This window comes from Mauremys mutica, chromosome 1, assembly GCF_020497125.1.
Source record: "Mauremys mutica isolate MM-2020 ecotype Southern chromosome 1, ASM2049712v1, whole genome shotgun sequence".
Classification (NCBI taxonomy): Eukaryota; Metazoa; Chordata; order Testudines; family Geoemydidae; genus Mauremys; species Mauremys mutica.
In genome coordinates this window covers 165853607-165875239 of record NC_059072.1, presented here as the reverse complement: position 1 = coordinate 165875239, position 21633 = coordinate 165853607, and the positions used below count along the sequence as shown (strand labels likewise).

General features: G+C 39.6%; 1 protein-coding gene across 1 annotated transcript in view; it reads left to right on the top strand.

Annotated features, from left to right (window-relative positions):
- The window catches only part of LOC123361683 (ABI family member 3 binding protein), a 409913-nt gene that overhangs the window by 316558 nt on the left and 71722 nt on the right, over window positions 1-21633 (top strand). Inside the window, exons 31-40 of the mRNA XM_045001759.1 lie at window positions 787-834; window positions 1354-1428; window positions 3248-3295; window positions 3770-3844; window positions 4704-4778; window positions 8168-8242; window positions 12515-12589; window positions 15528-15605; window positions 20419-20493; window positions 21324-21398. Coding sequence (XP_044857694.1) covers window positions 787-834; window positions 1354-1428; window positions 3248-3295; window positions 3770-3844; window positions 4704-4778; window positions 8168-8242; window positions 12515-12589; window positions 15528-15605; window positions 20419-20493; window positions 21324-21398 — 699 coding nt within the window. The remainder of the gene's footprint in view (window positions 1-786; window positions 835-1353; window positions 1429-3247; window positions 3296-3769; window positions 3845-4703; window positions 4779-8167; window positions 8243-12514; window positions 12590-15527; window positions 15606-20418; window positions 20494-21323; window positions 21399-21633) is intronic.

Genomic DNA, 21633 nt, shown 5'->3' with positions numbered 1-21633 from the left:
TCTTTTGGGTCTGATTTAATTGTTTAATTGTTTCTAGTCTAAACCTTGGGGGTGTAGGGGCGTAGGAACTGTGCCATCTTGTTGAGTCATGCTGTGTACTACCCCATACTGGATTATACCACTTCTCATGAATATGCAAACTGAACACTTGTTTCTGTGAAATTCCATGCAGTGAGATACAATAGCTTGAATGTTTGAAGAAAGCAAATACAAAAGGGGCATACACACTGCTAACATTTTTTATTTTATTTTATCTTATTGCTGTACTCTTCCAGCTGCAGGTAAAAAAAGAGAAAGGGAAAATTTAGCGTGAATATCAGGAAAGGCTTGCTGAGAATGAGATGTATTAGATAGTAGAATAGTCTACTAAAGGAAGTGGTAGAAGCACAATTGCTTGGGACTTTTAAAATTAGACTGGTTAATGCACTGTAGAGTGGAGTATTGTGTTAACTGCGACATGAAATGGATGACCTCTTAGATCTCTTCTATCTCTAACTTCTATGATTCTTTGATTTTTACCATCTCAGAACTGAGCGTTTGTTTCATCCAGTTCGTTCAATGTATTTATGGTAATAGTGTCTTCAAAGTTAATTGACCACAATTTCTAAAAGTCAGAATAAGATATCCCAGGGTAATTTTGATTATCCACGGCATTAGCAAAGACCAGATTTGCATAATCTTTTACTTATTGCTTACCTAGGAAGTTGCTTTGATCATTTGATCATTCGAAAGGGTGTGCCATGCTTAGAGTCTCATGCTTTTTCTGTTGTTTTGTTTCTGATGCAGTCCTGGAACATATTACACTTAGAATTGAACCAGCAAGGTCAACAATAGGTAAAGAAATTTGTTTAATGATCAGTCATGTTTGTTTTTCTTCTCTTCACAGAAACCCACGTTGTAGTTGTCGTCTCATATCACCAGTTTCTTTCCTTAAAATTCCTCTTTTTTTCCTAGATATGTCTGTCCTTTGACACAAAAGGCTTTTTAGGAATTTTGTTTACTACACAGGTGTATTATCTCCTTTTTAAGGCAATAAGGCTGTCAGTTCTGAAACATCTTTATCATAGTCCTGTCTGTCTGTGCTTGCAATTTATTTTCCAACTGTTTTTTTAAGCTGGGCTTCAAAATGATCAGGAATTCCACTTCCCTGCTTAAACAAATCTAGATACACTCATAATGCCATATTTTTCTTTAAACTCCTTTGTACACCTGACTTTCTCTTCCCTGTTACCATAAAATGATTTTGTTTCTCCATTGCAGGCTTGAAACGTGCCATGTCTGTGTGTTACACTTGTCATTAGACTCTGATTCCCGGATAATTTAATAATTTGTAACCCAGGTTCTCTCTTTCAGCTCCAAAAGAGACACGACGTGTTCCTTTGAAGCCTAAAACATCACCCAAACCTCATGTGCCACAGACAAAACCTGGTAAATTATTTTCTATATTTCCTATAGAAGTTTATCTCTAAGCAGCTGTTTAATTATCATAGTAATTTGAAATACACTCAGCATCATAATGACAAGGTACAACTCTGCTGCAATGTGTTGGGCGTTTTGTTTGTTAGCCGTTTACGGCAATAGCAGAAATTGACTAGCTTTTTATCATCATGCAGTAGCATAATAATAGCTCATGTTTAGACACGTGCATGAGAATTTGATTTATTCCTGATTTATAGTAGTGTAATTAAGAGGAAAATTTTACTCAGCATTAAATAAAATCAAATTTAAAAAATGCATTAGTGTTCTGTGAGAGATGTTTTTGTATATTTCTTCAAACTCTGCTTTGCACTTTCAGAAAAGAGGTTGCACAGCTTCTCTTGTATTTACCATTATTGTATGTCTTCTATCACTCTTTTCTTTAAGAGCTAGTAAATTACCAAACATATAACTAATATTTGTTTAACTGGATTCACAATATCAATACATTATCATTCAGTATTCCAAGACACTGTATTCAGGATTTATACAGACAATCAATTAACTTGATTTCAATGGGGATAGTGTAAACAAAACAAAAAAGTCAATAATTACTATATTGTGGTATCCAAAATACCACTCTGTTTTGTTACACTAGTAATTTTCTGTTGACACCATTCTGTGCTAACTGTTGGTAAACTTAGATGACTTACTGATGATCACTTTAATCAACGTGCCCACCCAAATGTTTGGATCGATTCTTTGTGCTGCATTACCACTCTAAAAAACAATTGTCACCAAATAGATAACATCTCCTGGTATGAAAAATCTAACTCTTGCTACTAAGTGATTTTTATAATCATTGCAGCTGTTTGCAAAAGGCTGGCTGCAATCTCCAAGTTAAAACAAAACTCCTGATAAATTAGATACATAAGTTAATTAAAACTTCAATTAAGTATATTTTTCCCTTGTGGTCCTTTTTCCATTATTCTTATATCAGTTTGATACTGAAAAATGGTGTATTAACTACCATCACAAAACTGAGATGTTTGTATTATCCTGTGTATGCATTTTAGAATTATTTTCAGTTATTAATTTATCATAAATACTACAAATATCAATAATAGAATGAAAGTTATTTCTTAACTGACTTCTGTCAGTTTCAGCATTGTTTTCTGATTTTCTTGGCATTGCGTGCAAAGATATCAAGAAAACGTTTTATATTTAACCTTTTTGAATACCACACATAACAAGCAGTTACAGTGAGGAGGGGAAGCCAATTTTTTTATGCCGTTGCATTTTTTGTGGAGTAGAATACGATTGTTTGCATGTCTATGCAGTAAAACAATAAAAAAATCTGGTTTATGTTTAAATGAATACTGGAACGGGGTATAACTTAAGAGTGGCCTTTGATGTTTGTATTACACAATGCACAAATAATGACATATTTTAATAATATGGTACCCACAAGCAAGAGGCTCTCCAACACCAATTTTATATACAAGTTTCGTATGAAAGGCACTTATAAGGGAAGAGCTTCATACCACAGGCTCCAATTTCTGAGTATATGACTGAGATAAATTTCAATCATCTTTCTTTATAAAGACCATAAAAAAGATGGAAAAATTAGCCCACATTTAAGGACTAGGTTCTGTCCTTGGCTGTTTATATTTGTTAGAGCATAATGGTTCTTGAATATTGACTAATTGCTGGCAGACAAATGAAAGCATAGTTGTTATTTAGACATAAATAAAGTTGACTTTAAATAGAATTATTCTCTTCTATTTTGATTTTCATTGTTATTTTTATGTTTTATTTGTTTTTGATACAGCCCCAGAAGCAGCTATATTTAGAACTGAACAACCAAAGACACCATTAGGTAATGATGTTAACTATGGGGATGATCATATTTCTTTTTCCTTCTCATTAGAGATGTAGGCATGGTAGGCTCTTGCTCAATAGGCTCATCTATCATCACTTTTCATGATTAAACAGTCTTTTTTTCTAGGTACCTTTGTCATTTTCATGTCCACCTTTGTGTATTTTCCTTTACAGGAATGTAGTTTAATTTAAGTTGTTTGCTCTCTAGAGCATCCAGAAATACTCCATCTTTCTGAAGCCATGTTTGTTTGTGTTTGCAATTTCTCTAATGTCCCTTGTTTTTTTCCTGGGCTCAAACTCAGCGAGTAATCCCACCTCGTGCTTCGTTGATCTCAATACAGATACTGTCCAACAACACAACTTTTTCTTTGAAATTCCTTTGAACACCTGACTTTCATTTGTGGTCAGGTGTATATGGTGTGAGGCTCAGATTCCTGGATAATGATTTTAATGCTCAAGTTCTTTATTTCAGCTCCAAAAGAGGCACGGCGTGTTCCTTCAAAACCTAAATCATCACTGAGCCCAGATGTGCCACAAACCAAACCTGGTAAATATACCAGTGTTTTCTATCTCATACTGAGGTACTGCATGACTATTGTGACAGGGTTGGGTCAGATGGCTACAGGAGAGTGATAGAAGGCAGATATATTAGCCCCAGTTTAAGCAGGTCCCTTTTCCCTGGGTAAGGTAAGGGGCAGTTCCAGAACAATCAGGAACTTGGAATTAAGGCAGACAGGCTAATCAGGGCACCTGGTTTAAAAAGGACCTCACTTCAGTCAGTGAGGGGTGCGGAAGGATCTGAGGGTGAGAGGGCATGCTGCTGGAGGACTGAGGAGTACAAATGCCATCTGGAATTGGGAGGAAGGTCCTGGGGTGAGGATACAGAAGGTGTTGGGAAGAGGCAATGGGGAAGTAGCCCAGGGAATTGTAGCTGTCACACAGGTATTACATGAAACACTGTAGACAGCTGTGATCCACAGGGCCCTGGGCTGGAACCCGGAATAGAGGGCAGGCCCAGGTTCCTCCCATCCCCCCAACTCCCTATTGAATACAGGAGGAGTTGACCTGGACTATGGGTCTCACCAGAGGAGAAGGTCCCTGGCCTGTCCCCCAACCCACTAGGTGGGTCAGCAGAGACTGAGGGAATTGTTCTCCTTCCTTTTCCCCATGCAGACCAGTGATGAGGTTAGCTGAGTGAACGGCAGGTTTGAGCCACTAGCAAAAGTGGCCAAACTGAGGGCTGCCGTGAATCTGTGAGGCGAGCAAATTCGCCAATAAGCGCAGGACCCACCAAGGCAGGGGAGGAACTTTGTCACACTATGTATACAGTCTTGTGTTGTGGCTGGTGTCAGACTGTGATGCTTGGGAAAGCTTTAACAACATATAAACCAGTTGTTTTCTTTCAGCTCCAAAAGAGACACGGCGTGTGCCTTCCAAACCTAAAACATCACCCATCCCAGACGTTCCACCAACCAAACCTGGTAAGTGCACCTTAATTTTATATTTCAGTGTTGTGCCGCTTATGATTTTGCAACTTTTCTACTGTTAATTGTTGGCGCGCATGCGCGCGCGCACACGTACATTTGTGGCAATAGCAGAAGTCTATTACTAATACTCGCTCCACAGCTGTCATGGACCAAGATTGCCCTACCTGATATATACGCACGTTAATGAAATATACAGTCATTTTTTTTACAGCATTTTACTTCATGCGGGGTTTTTTGCGCCCTTATGCAACAGAAGACTTTAGCCTTAATTTCCATAGGTTGGGAGAGAGATTGTTTATCTACTGTCTGGTGTCTGTAGTTTCAAGGGATTTGTTTATCTAGTGTCAAAAGACAAAGGTACCAAAAAAAACCCTCCACTTTGCTCTTGTACATTGTTTTGCATCTGAAGGCGAATGGTGATTTCTGTTGCTTGTCTGGCGATATTTTTATGCAAGGCTGGGTGAAGAGGGCAAGATTTACAGAAAATGGAACATATGAGAGCAGCACCAACAGCAAAAGGTAGAGACTGAGATCTTGTGTACAGGATATGGCAATGCACACACACCACGGGTGGTGTGATTTCTAAAGCGCACTAATGTGTAGCATATTAACTGGTCCATGTAGACCCTGCTGGTGCACACAGGGCCGCCCGGGCAGGGGCCAAGTGGGGCAATTTGCCCCAGGCCCGGGCTCCGCAGGAGCCCCCACGAGAACGGCCGAGGCTCCCGCCTCCGTCCCTCTCCCAGAGCTTCAGCGCATCCAGGAGCATCCCTAGATAGCGCTGCAGCATGGCTCTGGCGGGGCCTGAGCTCCGCCCCGCTCCGAGCCGCGTGGTCGGGGGGGCTGCGAGCTCCGGGCCGAGCTCAGCTTCCTCCACTCGGCCTGGAGCTCGCAGCCCTGTCCCCTTACCACGCGACTCTGAGCAGGGAGGAGCTCAGGGGCCCCGCCGGAGCCACACTGCAGCTGTCGAGGGAAGCTCCTGGATGCACTGGAGGGAACCGGGAGTAAGGGGCCAGGGCCGGGGGGGTTGGTAAGGGGCAGGGAGTGCTGGGGATAGGGAGGGTGCAGAGGTTGGGGGGGCCGTCAGGGGACAGGGAATGGGGGGATTGGATTGTGGGCGTTCTGGGGGTCTGTCAGAACTCAGCGTGGGGGTGGATAGGGGTTGAGGCAGTCAGGGGACAGGGAGCAGGGGTGGGGTCCTGGGGTGGTGGTTGGGGGGGTCTCTGGGGGACGGTGAGCGAACAAGGAGCAGGATGGGTCAGGGATTCTGAGGGGGGCGGGCAGTCAGGGGGCAGGAAGTGGCTGGGGGTCGGATAGGGGGCAGGGCCAGGCTGTTTGGGAGGCACAGCCTTCCCTACCCTAAAGCTCATTCAGCAGTTTGAGGCTTGCAGAAGAGCCAAGCTGTTAGCTTTTCCATTAGGGCTACCATCCCTTTCACTTCTCAAATGCCAAATTATAGTCTACATTTAATTTCAGTGCCATAGGGAGATTCATGTTCGGGGAGGGTAGCTTCATTTAAAATTAGCCACTGGGGGAGGGATCACATGAGAAGAGCAATATCCTTCCCAACCCTACCAAGGGATACCTCCCCCTCCCCTGCATTCCCTGAGGCTTCAGAGGGGTTAATTCAGTGGTTCTCAGACTTTTATACTGGTGACCCCTTTCACATAGCAAACCTCTGAGTGCGACCCCACCCCCTTATACATTAAAAACACTTTTTTATATATTTAACACTATTATAAGTGCTGGAGGCAAAGTGGGGTTTGAGGTGGAGGCTGACAGCTCGTGACCCCCAGTAATAACCTCGTGACCCCCTGAGGAGTCCTGACCCCCAGTTTGAGAACCCCTGGATTAATTTAATTTTAGCACCCTGTGTCCATTCACATGCATGTGCTATTTTGAGCATTTCCATTTTCACAAAATAGGCTCATCCCAGATTCTGGAACAAGCTCAAATGCTCAGTTGGTGGAGTATGTACATAAGCTATACTAAAGACAAACCCACAGTAACCGTCTCCAGTTTGTGAGGGACCCCATGGAGCCAGTCTCTAGGAAACAGATAAATGCATGGAGGTTAAGTCCATTAATGACTGTTAGCCAGGACGGGTAAGGAATGGTGTCCCTAGCCTTTGTTTGTCAGAGGGTGGAGATGGATGGCAGGAGAGAGATCACTTGATCATTACCTGTTAGGTTTACTCCCTCTGGGGAACTTGGCATTGTCCATTGTCGGTAGACAGGATACTGGGCTGGATGGACCTTTGGTTTGACCCAGTATGGCCGTTCTTATGTTCTAATCTAAATGAACCCAAAGTTATGGAGACAGATGAGAGTCAAGGAAGCCAGCAGAGTATCAGAAACCTGGAAAAATCTCTGACTGGATGGGCTCAGGTGTTTGGTCACAAGCTGAGGTGGTTCAAAAGTTTTGGATTTTTTTTAAGCAGAATTTTTTTATTGTTTCTTTAAACAATCAAATACAGCAAGCAGCAGATATTTGGCCACACACTTCTGAAACCCCAAACTATATTCAAGTTTTGGCAGACTAATTTCAGCTTTTCAATTAAAAAAACCACAACAAATTTTGAAGGAAAGCAGACATTGTCCATGATTTTTTTCTGCTTTTTAAAACCCCCTAGTTTTCGATCCAGAAAAAGTTTTGACGGAAAATATTTGTCCAACCCTTTTAATGAGCTTTAGTGTCTTTTAGCACTAGCTGATGCTGAGAACCAGTGATACCTTGTAAAGAAGTTTTCTCAAAACTGGGTTTGTACCGAGATGCAGAAGGTTTATTTTCCCAGGGCCGCCTGTGGGTGCGGAGCAAGTGGGGCAATTTGCACCAGGCCCTGCAGGGCCCCCCACGAGAATATCGTATTGTATAGTATTGCAATTTATTTTATGGAAGGGGCCCCCGAAATTGCTTTGCCCCAGGCCCCCTGAATCTTCTGGGCACATCAATAGGTGTTATGCTTTAATATGTATTAAAACACACTAGGGAACCTTGAGTGGTACCAGCAGGGCCTACATAGACCACTTAATGCACAACGCATTCGAGTGCTTTAGAAATCCCCTGCCTTCTGTAGGGTGCATTATCCCAGCTGGACAAGCCCTGAATCTTCAGCTGCACAAGAGCTCTGTTGGCACAGCTGAGAGTGGGCGGAACAAAGGTGTAACCTGTCCTTCCACTGCCGCAATCTGCAGAGCAGGCAGGGGTCACTTCAACCTCTGACCTCTTCTCTGATCTATGCTGTATTGTAATGACAGGCTATCGGACATTATTAGCGCTGGTCAGGAATTTTCTGTTGGAATTATTTTCTGAAAGAAATTTAATTTAAATTAAAGCTCCCTGGCAGCACACCTGTTTTAATGTATAACTCTGCATCCTTTCAGCCGCGAAAGACAATCGACGTGTCCCATCTAAACCAAAAACATCACCCAGCCCAGATGTACCACAAACAAAATCTGGTAATTATATCATTGTTTTGTGTTCCTTAATGTCAAGGTTTTATTTTTAGCAATTGTACTTCAAAGGACTGAATTTTTTTAAACTAACATGTTAGCATAGTAGCATAGCAAGTCTCTACTTCTCAGCCATCAGCTTGTGAGCATCTGCTATCTCACATTTTACACCTGCAGATGAAAACTACAGAGATTTAATGACCATTTTTATCAGTAAAGTTATGAAAATGTTTACATACACTTGTTAACATACTTTAGGGAGCCTATCAATTAAATTATGAGACTTATCTTTTCAAAGAGGTAAGAAACTCCACTTTTTTGAGTAACTACCTATTCATGGAAATCAAAATAAAAGTTACATTTCCTACCTGGAAAGCTGGAGCCCAGATGGTCACCCCTAAAGTTAGACTTTCCACTGATTCACTTCAGGCGTGAATAAAACTGACAGACTTCTTGAAACAGAACTGAACTTGGAGGAAAATGAGATTTTTTTTTTCTCAGTGTTGTTGTAGCCCTGTTGGTCCCAGGATATTAGAGAGACAAGGTGGGTGAGATAATATCTTTTATTGGACCAATTTCTGTTGATAAAAGAGACAAGCTTTGGAGCTTACACCAGAGCTCTTCTTCAGGTCTGAGAAATGTACTTAGAGTGTCACAGCTAAATACAAGATGGAATTGTTTAGCATAAAAAGTTAACACATTTTCCAAAGGACCATTCAGAGTGAAGTGGCCCATTAACACCACTCCACTGAGAGGTCAGATATACAGTGATTGCTTTACGAAAAGTGTTCAGCCATGGGTGATATGGTGTTTTTGTCTTTTATCATTTTTCTATGAGAGTTCATTTGAGAGTGGAGTGATTTTCTGGTTTCATACACATAGTTTTTGTTGGGGCATTTGGTGCACTGGTGCGTTGCCGTTGTGATAGGCATGTGTAGGACTCTGGATCTGGAAAGGTGTGTTGTGGAGAGCACTGATCATCGTAGCAGTAGAGATATGTCTTCAGGTTTTGCATCTGTTTTTATGGCAGGGTCTTATGCTGCTTTTAATTGATGTGTCCTCGTCTGTGTGGAGCTTGTTTCTGATGATGAGGTTGGGGGGGTCGTTTGAACACCAAAAGAGGGGGTTCAGGAAAGATTTTCTTTCAGGATGTGGTCCCTGTCGAATATGGATTGTAATGTAATTGTTTAATGATACCCTGTATGGGTTCCAGTGTAGGGTGACAGGTGACAACCAGGAGTTTGCGGTCAGGGAATGTGATGGGCATATTGAAGCAGGTTTTCTCCAGGTATTTGGGTGGCCTGTTCCATTATGCAATCTACATCTCTGGCGGAGTGCTCTTGTTTGGCGAAGGCAGTTTTAAGTGTGTTTAGGTGTGTATCCTGGACTTTCTCCTTGGATCATATTCTGTGATATGTGAGTACCTGGCTCTAGATAATAGGTTTCTTGGTGTATTTGGAGTGATTACTGGATCTGTGAAGGTAGGAGTGGTGATCCATGGGTTTTTTGCATATAGCTGACTGTAGCGTTCCATTGTTGAAAATGATCATGGTGTCCAGGAATATGATGCTGGTGCAGGAGTGTTTGAGAGAGAATTTGATGGATGGCTGGTGGTTGTTGAAGTTGTGATGGAAATCCATGAGGGAGTTTAGGTCACTTGTCCAGAGGATGAAAATATTATTGATTGTGTCTCAGGTATATCATTGTTTTTGTGGTGTATTTGTCCAGAAATTCTTTCTCAATGTGGCCTATGAAGAGCTGGCATATTGGGGAGCAAAGATACCACAGAATATGCTCTGAGGAGAAAGTCCAGACCCTGCCATAACAACAGATACAAAACCTGCAGACATGTCTCCACTGCTGTGCTGATCTATACTTCCAACAATAGTACTTCAAGATCCATGGGTCCTACACATGCCTATCACAGAATTTGGTGTACCTTGTCAAGTGCACTAAATGCCACAGTAAGAATTATGTAGGTGAAACCAGACAATCACACTGCTTTCGAATGAACTTTCACAGAAAAATGATGAGAGACAAAAACACCGTAACACTCATGCGCAAAAACTTTTCACAAAACAATCACTCCATATCTGACCTATTGGTCCTCATTCTCAAAAGAAACTTGCACAACACCTTCAAAGGACGAGCTTTGGAGCTTTGGATGGACACTAAAAATCATGTTCTAAATAAAGACAGTACAATTTGTAACAGACTAACCCCCTTTTTTGTCCGATGACTAGAGAGGTGTTAACAGGCCATTTCATCTTGAACAGTCACTTAGAATATGTAACTACATATGCTACACGCTCTGTTCAACCTTGTATTTAGCTGTGACACTCTGAATATCTTTCCCAGACCTGAAGAAGAGCTCTGCATAAGCTCCAAAGCTTCTGTCTCTCACCAGTAGATGTTGGTCCAATAAAACATATGACCTCACTCACCTTGTCTAACTAATATTTTTTCTTGGTGAATAATTCCATTATTTTGTGTAATTAGATGGCTGAGAGTTTTAGAAAGTTTCACGTTAAATCAATGCACTTTTTAAAAGCAATATTATTCATAAAAGTACTTATTCAAGCTATTGCAGAAAACTAAATAAGTGCAGTAATAAATGAAAAGCAGTACTCCAGTTGTTTGGGAAATAAAGATTCTGTATTCCAGCTGAGGATTTGTGGCGGGTGAGGGAGTGGCAAAGATGGTTTTAGCCTGTACCCACAGTGTTCAGGCTTCTCTTACTTATGCCTAAGCTGCTCCTGGTCCCAAGGAAGGGGTGACATATAGCTGCTATGGCATCTCTATGGCACCCAGCAATTCCCCTTACACAAGGTGAATGTCTAGAGGGCACCAGGTTTAAGGCTTCTTTGTGAATTATTGTTTATCTCTGCATTTTCCTTTATGGCTCCTTCAAGAACTAGTACAATACCAGGCACACAGCTAACAATTAATGCTTACTATAACTGGATTCAGAGCTTACAGAATGCCACCATTCAAGATACTTCCATCAATTATTTTGGCTTTCATAGAAACTACCAGGTACTGCTGCTCAAAGCCCAAGTGACTGCAAATCCTTCATAAGGCTGTACTTCTGCCATGTGATTGGTGTTTTAGGTGGTGGTGGTTTTATGTGGAAAGTTTACCAGTCTCGCTGCCATTGCCAGAAGCAAAATCCAAATAAAAACACTTCACAGTAACTTAGTGACCTAAATAAATTTGCAGTGTGTGTTTTCCATCACAGCTATTTTTGTTTCACTGTTCACATTTGACTGATAATTTTTCAACTGTAACTGAACAAAAATCAGCAGTGTTAATTTTATACTAAAAGCTTTTTTTATACAAGAGTGTTCTGAGGGAAATTTGGAGTCACTTTTTCTCTTTAACGCTTCTCAAAAGTTGTCTAAGGAAAGATAGGAAAATCTTTAAGGAGCAATGTATGCCTTCATATATGAGCACAACTCTCATTGATGCTGAATGTCTATATGGAAGACTCACCTGTGTTCAAGCATGCATTTGAGGGCAGAATTTGACTCTTAAAATGTGTACTATAAAGATTTCTCCCAGTCCTGAGAGGTACTGATCAACTATTGACTCCCTGCAGCTCCTACCTGTGCTCAATCCATCACTTGGCCCACTTTTTAGAGTTAAGATGTGTTAATTAAATACCTACTGATAACTAAAAGAGAACTTATTGTGTATTAATATTGAAAAGGCATGGATCAGTCTCAAGAGAATTATTCTATCCTTCAATGATTCGTTAAACTTTATTCTGTTTTGTGATCTAAAAAACCTCTGTTGTTTGGAACTCGGGATTTCTATCGACTCTGTTTTCTTCACATGAAAAGCTCACTTCCATTCTCTTGTACTTTCTCATTTCATTGCTATCTACAGGAGTTAAGCATGCATATCACAAAGAGAAGTGCCTGGGGCACAGCAGATATTCACTCTAAAATACAAATGGAAAGATCTCAGTCATCCTGCAGCCATGTCTGTCTGTGTTAATAAATTCTTGTCTTAATCCTTATTCAGCTAGACTCCAAACAGGACAAGAACGTCTGTCCCTTGCTTGTTTGATCATTTTTCAAATGCTTGCACATGCCAGGCCATCATTTCTCTTTTCAAGGCCTGTGCACATATGACTTTCAGCCTTCTTCACTGTCTCCATAACATTTTTGTTTCCTTGTTGCAGGCAGAAGGCTTGCAGTGTCTGTGGCTTTACACCTGTTGTTAGACTCTGATTCCTGGAGAGGGTAAACATTTATAAGAGGTTCTTTTTTTCAGTTCCAAAAGAAACTCAGCGGGTTCCTTCCAAACTTAAAACATCACCTAGTCCAGATGTGCCACACACTAAACCTGGTAAATTATTTTGCATTTCATTATGCTTAAGTTTACATTTTTAGCAACTCTTCTACAATGGACTGTTGGGGGAAAAAACGGTAACAGCAGAAATGCTACTAACATTTTATCATTATAGCTAAAAAAGTCTCCATTTTACTGCAATTAAGTAGTGAGTCTGATGAAAACAATCAGTTGTTTTCAGTGTAATAAAGGGGCTTTAATATCCTACAGGTGGAGCTGGTAGCAACCCCCTTATTTAAGTTGCCTAACACGTTCCATTATAAAAGATTCTTGTAATTTATATTTAAGAAACTTTCACTCTTCCACTGTTTGCAGGATGCCTTGGGAATTTGGCAGAGAAAAAGGCCTTAGACTAGGGAAGTGGTGGTTCCCTTATCTCATCAAGGTCCTTTCAGGTTCAGCTGAGGTATAAACTGTTAAAAATCATCATTTCTTTCTGGTCAGTTGCATTCCTCAGGAAAATTTTGGCAGCATGCTGAAACAATAACTAAGCAAACAAACAATTCAAAGTGTCCACTTCACACCACCCTCAAAGCACCAGCAGTAGAGCACACTGCTTTGGGAGCATCTGGAGCCTGCCAGAACAGCTGTAGCAGCGGGATGTGTGTCAGTGTAGCGAGAGAGCTGAGCTGGACTCACCACACAGCTTAGGCCCAGCACAGGAACTCAGTGTCCTTTATACCCCTGCCCCCCGCCCTTACTTTGGGGCACCACATAAGGCAAGAGCTGCCCCAACTCCTGGACAGGAGGTGGGGAGGGCAGGAAACAAGGAGAACTGGGCCAGGCCAGGCTCCCTTCAGCCACCCTGGAACCTGCATATAGTGCCTGTGACCCATTCCACCCTCTCTGGGATAACAGCCTTCTCTGGATGCCAGCTAATGTAGTTAGTGCTGTAGTTCAAATGATAGAAATCTGTGCTGAAGATTCAGGGTTCAAATCCTGCTGTTGATGGTAGGCTGTCACAGCTGCACGTACTAGAATTTGTTTTTACCTTTTTCCTCTTGAAAAAAATAACTAGACAATTACATACAAAAATACATTAAAAGAATGTTATTTAACTTGCAAAGTCAAGTACCCAAAGGTTAGAAAGTGCCAGATTTATGCTTGCCCATGAAGCCTTAATGCTGCCCCCTTATGTGTATTTGTTATGATAGTACCTTTAATTATATCATCACTATTTGTTCCATAGGACCCCTGCCTGATTTAGAGCACAGGATGGACAAACAAAGGTGCAGCAAATAAGTTCACATGAATCTGGCATTTCCTAACTTTACAACTTACATAACATTCTCCTTGCATTGTTTTGTGTATCTAATTTATTATTTATATTACAGTAAGACCCAGAATATTCTAGTCAATGTACAAAAGGCAGACCCTGTGCTGAAGAGTAAAATTTAAAAGAAAAAAGAGTTTATTAAAAGTACTACAGATTGGAGGTATTTTATAAACATATGAGATAGATAAAGCATGAGAAATCATATTGTTAAGGTTCTAAGGCTGGCGCAATTTCTGAGAGTGTATAGAAATGTAATCAATATGAGAAACACTAACACTGTGCTGACATGTATCTCTTACTCTGATACTTTGTCATATAACACAAACTTTCTACCATCATCATTGATCCTTACCTCTCCTTAGACTCCTCTGTATGGTCCACATGGATTTTAACCAGAGCTAATTGAAAAACCAAAATTTTTCCTGTGACAAATTTCAAATGACATTTTTTTATTTCAGAATTTGTCTATTGAAATATTTCAGTTTTCCCATGAGAAGTCTGAACAATTTGAAATGAATTTTTTAATGAACATTTCAAAAAGAAAAAAAGTATTTTGTTTTTACTTAAAATGACAGTTTATTTGGTTTTTTTGGTATAAAAATAAAAATTTATGTCAAATCATAGAATCATAGAATCTCAGGGTTGGAAGGGACCTCAGGAGGTCATCTAGTCCAACCCCCTGCTCAAAGCAGGACCAAACCCAACTAAATCATCCCAGCCAGGGCTTTGTCAAGCCTGACCTTAAAAACCTCTAAGGAAGGAGATTCCACTACCTCCCTAGGTAATCCATTCCAGTTCTTCACCACCCTACTAGTGAAAAAGTTTTTCCTAATATCCAGCCTAAACCTCCCCAAATGAAATTTTTCATTTCAAATTGACAAACTGACTTAAAACGTTCCATTTTGTTTTGGGGGTTTTTTTAAACCACAAAACCAAACCAAAACATTTTAAGTCAAAATTAAAAATTTTGTTCAGAAATTCCCTGCAGGAAAACCAAAATTTTTAATCAGAATCAATATTTTACTGTGAAAAATTTCAGTTTTGACAAAACCATAATTTTTTTGTGGGAAAACCCTCCTTGTGAAAAATTTTGGTCACCTCTGGCTTTAACCATACTTAATCAGAAACTGTTGTAACAACCATTGCAAAGCTAAGTATATTATTAACTGTACCATCGGAAAACTAATACACATGTTCAGGCACAGTTAAGAGTTCTCCTGTTTCATCCCTGTGCACAGTATGATTACTTTGTACTAACAGGGCCCTGAACCAAAACATTGGATCGAATTGCTTTTCAGCCTTCAGGGAAATCTGGATCTCAATCTGAATTTTGCTGCCTAGACCAGTCTATCCTTACTTTATACACACATAGACATATCTGTAAAGAGAGCCTACTATAGAGAATTTCAAATAAACAAGGAACAGCATGAACATATAGTGCCACCATGTTTAAATGTTTTTCTCTTTAAAAAAACAAAACAAACCTCAAAACTCCTTTTAAATAAAGCCTAAGAGTAGCTACTTATATCTTGTAAGTCTCTGATTGCAAATACTTGCTGCTATTTTAAAACATCCTGGGCCAGATCTTCATCTGGTATAAATTGTGTAGCTTCATTGAGTCCCTTCATCTCTCTCAGGATTAATCTACATTTTTTCCAGCAGGAGCCATTCGATCCCTCCAAGAGCCAGTCACTGCTACAACTCCTCATTCTCTTGAACGAGCAAAGGCAACACTGGGTAATAATATTTATTCAATAGGTAGTCACTTTGTTTTGTTTGTTTTCATTCTCATCAGAGAAGAAATTCCAAGGAGAAGCTCATTTTATGCCATTAAATGTAATCATCAAACTTTCCTCTGTTTCTAGGTGCATGCTTGTCCTTTGGCCTGAGCAAACAACGTTGTTTGTGCTTCCTCACATGAACAAATCTTTTTTGTAGCAGCAGCACCCTTCAGCCCAATCTGATTTTTTTAATTTATAACAAATGGAGAAAATGAATCCTGCTTCAGTTTCCTTTGTCTCTGGAAAAATAGCAGTCGTACATTCTGCTATCTTACTTGGGAAAGACCACATACTATAATTGTTCTTTGATAACTGTACAATCAGCTCTAACTGGGTGTAGTGTACTTTTTAGGATTTTTATGAGCTTTTTGGATAGGTGACTTGCCTCTCAGACGTCTTCCCAGAGTAAGATACTTCTCAATCTTTGGGCTTGTCCACACAGAGACTTAGCGTACAACAAGTTGGGATGTAAATCCACAGTGCACTAACCTTCCACGTACTAATTGGCCATGTGGACTCTGCTACCATGCTGTAAAAGTTCTGTGGTGCCCACACTACAGAATGTCTAGTGCGTGGTACCAGGGTCTACTTGGTGACAGTTTGTGGCAGGCTTGCATATCATAGATTGAGATCAACTCTTCAGGATAGTTAAGTCCAAAGCAGACTGCAAAGAGTTAAGTGAGTGACTGGGCAACAAAATGGCAGATGAAATTCAGTATTGCTAAATGCAAAGTAGTGCACATTGAAAAACATAATCCCAACTATACATACAAAATGATGGGGTCTAAATTAGCTGTTACCACTCAAGAAAGAGATTTTGGAGTCACTGTGGATAGTTCTCTGAAAATATCCACTCAATGTGAAGCAGTAGTCAAAAATGTTGAGAATGTTGGGAATCATTCGGAAAGAGATAGCTAAGAAGACAGAAAATATCATATTGCTTCTATATAAATCCATGGCATGCCCACAATTTGAATATTGCGTGCAGATGTGATCGCCCCATCTCAAAAAAGATATATTGGAACTGGAAAAGGTACAGAAAAGGACAACGAAAATGATTAGGGGTATGGAACAGCTTCCATATGAGGAGAGATTAATAAGACTGGGACTTTTCAACTTGGAAAAGAGATGACTGGGAGTGATATGGTGGAGGTCTATAAAATCATGACTGGTATGGGAAAGTAAATAAGGAAGTATTATTCACTCCTCATAACACAAGAACTAGGGGTCACAAGATTAAATTAATAAGCAGCAAGTTTAAAACAAAAGGAAGTATTTCTTCACACAACGCACAGTCAACCTGTGGAACTCTTTGCCAGAGGATGTTGTGAAGGCCAAGACTATAACAAGGATCAAAAAAGAACTAGAGAAGTTCATGTAAGATAGGTCCATCAATGGCTATTAGCCAGGATGGGCAGGGATGATGTCCTTAGCCTTTGTTTGCCAGAAGCTGGGAATGGGTGACAGGGGATGGATCCCTTGGTGATTACCTGTTCTGTTCATTCCCAGAAGACAGGCTACTGGGCTAGATTGACCATTGGTCCGACCTAGTATGGTCATTCTTATGTTCTTATCCCAACTTGCCATGCACCAAGTCTTTATGTGGACAAGCCTTTTCTGTTTATCTTCAGTCAGCTCCTTTGAAACAGGACTATGTTAATGCAAACTATATACCTTCTAGTTCCAGCCAACGTGGTCTAAATGGGGCAGTTAGAGCAGAGCACATTAGAGCATTATACAAGTCACAACTTTTGAATGTGCTTTACTGCACTGTGTAGACAAGCCCTTAGAATCTGATTGTGTCTTGGGCTTCCCATTACTTCAAGCCCAACTTTGGAAACCAGACAATTAGTAACTCCGAGTTACCATTTTCCTTTTCACTCAACTTCCTAGAACTGGATTGCCCTTCATGCTCCTTGTTTTTTGTTTTTGTTTTTTCTCCCTTTCTAGTTTGATAAGATCATCTTTCCTGTCTTGCCTTCACTTTTCCATTGGAATAGAAATTTCAGCTCTCTAAGGCCTTCTTTGAGGCAGTCAGCCTCTTAGTGCTCCCTCCACCCCAATCATATCACCTAGCAAATTCAAGGTGCCTACCTACCTTGGGGAATCTTTTTCTTCACATAGTATGAATTTTCTAGGAGAAAATGTTTAAATCTTCAAAACATACAGTGTTGTCTCACAAGTTATTTTTATCTGTTCTGTAATATGGTATGGAAATCCAGGAGCATTATCCTTCCATGAGATCATCCTGCCAGTCAGTGTGTTCATTGTCTCTCTCCTCAACTCTACAATGGAAAAAAAAGGATGGCTCTTTTACAGCTAGGACTGTCTATATGGCTAAATCCTGCTTTTGAAATACATAATCTCTTAAGTGCCATTTCCAGCTACTCCAGCTGAGTAGGAGGATCTTAGGAAAGGAATAGGAAGATGATTAATAATTTTGCTCAGGACTCTGGGAAAAACACTTCCAATATCTCAACAGATTTTTTCAATGAGTAGAATTTGGTGAAATAAAGCAATGTTTACGTGTGGGTTTTTTAATGAAGTTTTCCTGTGTCTGAGTGAATTGGAACAATTTAAATTTCCAAAATTTTCAATATTATTTTATAGAAAATATTTTTCATTATCTGAACATTTGCAGTGACTGTAGAACTACTTTCTAAAAAATCACATTTTTGAAACAGAGGATGGAGGTGATATTGCCTCATAAACACATGATTAAGTTGGGTAAGCAGTGGGCTGAAAGCTAGGTGGTTATCCTACAGTGGCATCTTTTAAAAAGCACACAAGCATGAATTTTTATGTTAAAATGGTCTTTTCATGTGAGATGTTTCAGGAAAGTGGCTTGTTCCTTCTTCTTGGGCTTTCTATGCATAATTTAAACCTGCCTAGATTTTTTGAAAATTGAAATTTAGTGATGGCAAAATGTGGAACAAATTTTCAAAAAAGTCACACAAGTGTTCCTGGTTTTGTTTTGGTTTTTTTTTTGTTTTTTTTACCAGTTTTACCCAACTCTTTTAATAAGGACATCACCTACAATATTTCACTCAGTTTCTTTTCCTTGATAGTTGTTAAGATCAAGGAGATTTCCTAATTTGTTGAGATTTCACATCTTTTCCAGTCAGAAGAGATTTGACTTATTGAACAGGCACGTGTTGCTGGAAATGTAATATCAGATGTACAGAAACTGATATCCAAATATGTAACACTCTTCATTGTGTCTCATAAATTCAACTCATTAACACATTATTAAAAAGGTAGTGTATTTATTGAAAGGTGTTTCCTGCACCTATGTTTGGTTTTGAGCTTTTTACACAATTTATATAAGACAGCTGAAAGAAAACGGTAGGACTCCAACCGCCACCATAGACCATACAAAAATCAAAATGGACCACCTACAATCTCTTCCCAGTCCCAAACAGCAGCTCTCAAACCCATCTTTCCAATCACCTCAACTAGCTCCCAGTCAGCCCTCTCCAGAAAAGGTTGGGTGGAACATAAGCCACACCATTTTTATTCTGAACTTTAATTATTCATGTCCCAGTAGGAGAGTTTCTGAATGAATCTAAGGTAGATACTCTTTATTTGGGCTTATGGGCAGAAATAAAATTTACAATGAAAATAATCTATCAGTCATAGTGAGAAGATGGATGCTTCTGAGAGTAGGGTGTATTAATTAGAGTGCATTGCTCCAACTATCTTAATCAGTACTCTAAGTCATCTGGCCTCAGCTTTGTAGATAGGTCTTAGTCAATGTTTTGCAAATTAAATTGGTGCAACTTTTTCTCCATCTCAGTAGATCCTAATCACTGGTTTATACTATTTCTCGGTAACTCCCAAAATTAAAGCTCTTTCTATTATGTGAATATTTTACTGAAGCAATGTCCTATTTTTGCTCTGAAAGAGCAAAAGAATCAGTACTTGATCTATGCATTAGCAGCCACTTGTGAACTATCTACATCTTCACCAAATATTACGGTATATATGTTAGGTTACTTGAGATCCCACACCTGGGGTGAAAAGGTTCTTCAACATGTGGGTTTATAATTTTTTTATTTGAATTTTCTTTAACACCCAAATGTCCACACTGTGGTGATTGGTCTATTATGATAGTCCCTGTCCATAACTTTTCTAAGTTTTTCACACCAATATGGATCACAGACCCCACCACTACCACTAAAAAAAATTTAGCCATAAATACTAAGCATCCTACTAATATTTGTTTTCAGTTGAGGATATGCCGCATGGCAAGAGTTCTCGGCTGAAAGATATGGAGATCAACTTAGAATTGAGTAATTTTGTAAGCTGGAATTGGGAAGCTGATCCATAGATCCAGTTAGGTGGAGTGGGGGACTAACAGGAAGATAACATAGTGTCAAATTCTGTCCTCAGGCTTTCATGTAGAGAAGGAGAATTTGGCCAGTAGTGTCTGAATAAATTATCTTTTGTCAGGCTAGTTTGAGCAGCCCCTTCATTTTATCATGTTCTGTATCTCTTTTTGTCAACAACTTTCTCTTGTTTCATCCAAAGGTGGATGTTCTCATAACACTGGGAATGCCACCCACTTCATACATAGCAATTACTATTGAAACAAAATGCAGTATAATTTTTTCTTCCTTTTTGGGCATTCATACTAAGTGATTTTCAGCATTGCTCTTCATAATTTGCCTCACAGCCTATTGGACACACATTTCCTTGAAGGCTTCAATCACTGTGTTTCCTTAAAGAAATTTGCAATTATAATCCAGGGATGTTTTTTTTTATTTCAGCTTCAAGTGAAAAACTGTTCATTCCTACTAAACCAAAAACATCCATCAAGCCAGAAATGCCACAGACCAAACCTGGTAATTGAGTCATTTTTGTAATTCTGTATATTGAGGTTTAATCATTCGTTTAGCCAAACCTCAGTTGTTGTGCTTTTCAGAAGCATTTAGCAAATTTCTCTTTAGTTATTCCTGTGCAGCTCAAGTCAGTTGTGTTGCACTGGGGTACGCGATGGCAAAATGTATACCCCTGCACATGAAAACCAAAAATACTTTAAAGCTGACAGATTTATAGTCCCAAAAAGGAGAGGCTGAACCCCATGCCACTATTTCTCATTCCCAAAGGATTTTCAAGGAATGGCACGTGATGAAACGTCATTGTTTCAGTACTGGAAGACTCACTGTTTTGTTTTGTTTTTTAAAAAAAAGTTTGGGTAGCTGCATACATGAGACCCTTTCTAATTACTGTCTAGTCATTTCTCTTATCTGTGTCTTACTCTTACTACCCATATAGAGATCATTATAATGACCTCCTTTGTAAAGTGCTTTGAGATGTACCAATTAGAAGTGCTATATAAGAGCTAAGTAGTAGTATTTTATTAGAACAAAAACAATTTTAAAATGGATACTTTTATATCTATCTTGCTACTGATTTTATATTTTTACAAATATAAAGCAAGAAGCTACAAGGAAGATCTTAGTCAATTTGTTTCTGTCAACAGTCAGTACAACTGATATTGTGTTACGCTGTGGTTTGTAAATTGACCCTTTTGGGGGGGGGAAGGAGTCAGTAATAACCCAAATGCAACCTATTTCCGTTGCAGTTTTTGTTTTATCTTGTGTGCAAAACCGAAGTTCATCAATTCTTTTTTATTTTAGTATCTAAGATTCTTTGCATTTTTCCCCAACAGCAATACATCAAACATCCCCGCAGCCACTCATAACAAAACCTTCTGTCACCTCTAAACAGACAAAGGCAACAATGGGTAAAGAAGTTTTACTGAAATTGTGATACTGGTATTTTTCCCTTTTCACCAAAGAAAACTCTTCTAGAAAATGTTCTAGAAAGTTATTTTGTGCTGCAACATTTCATTCGCTTTCATTCTCCTACATGTATGCACATCCTTTGCCATGGAAGACTCACAGCTCTGTCTTAGAAATGATCTCTCTGCCACTATCAAACTTGCTCAGAAGCACCCATTAACCTATTTGTTTATCTGT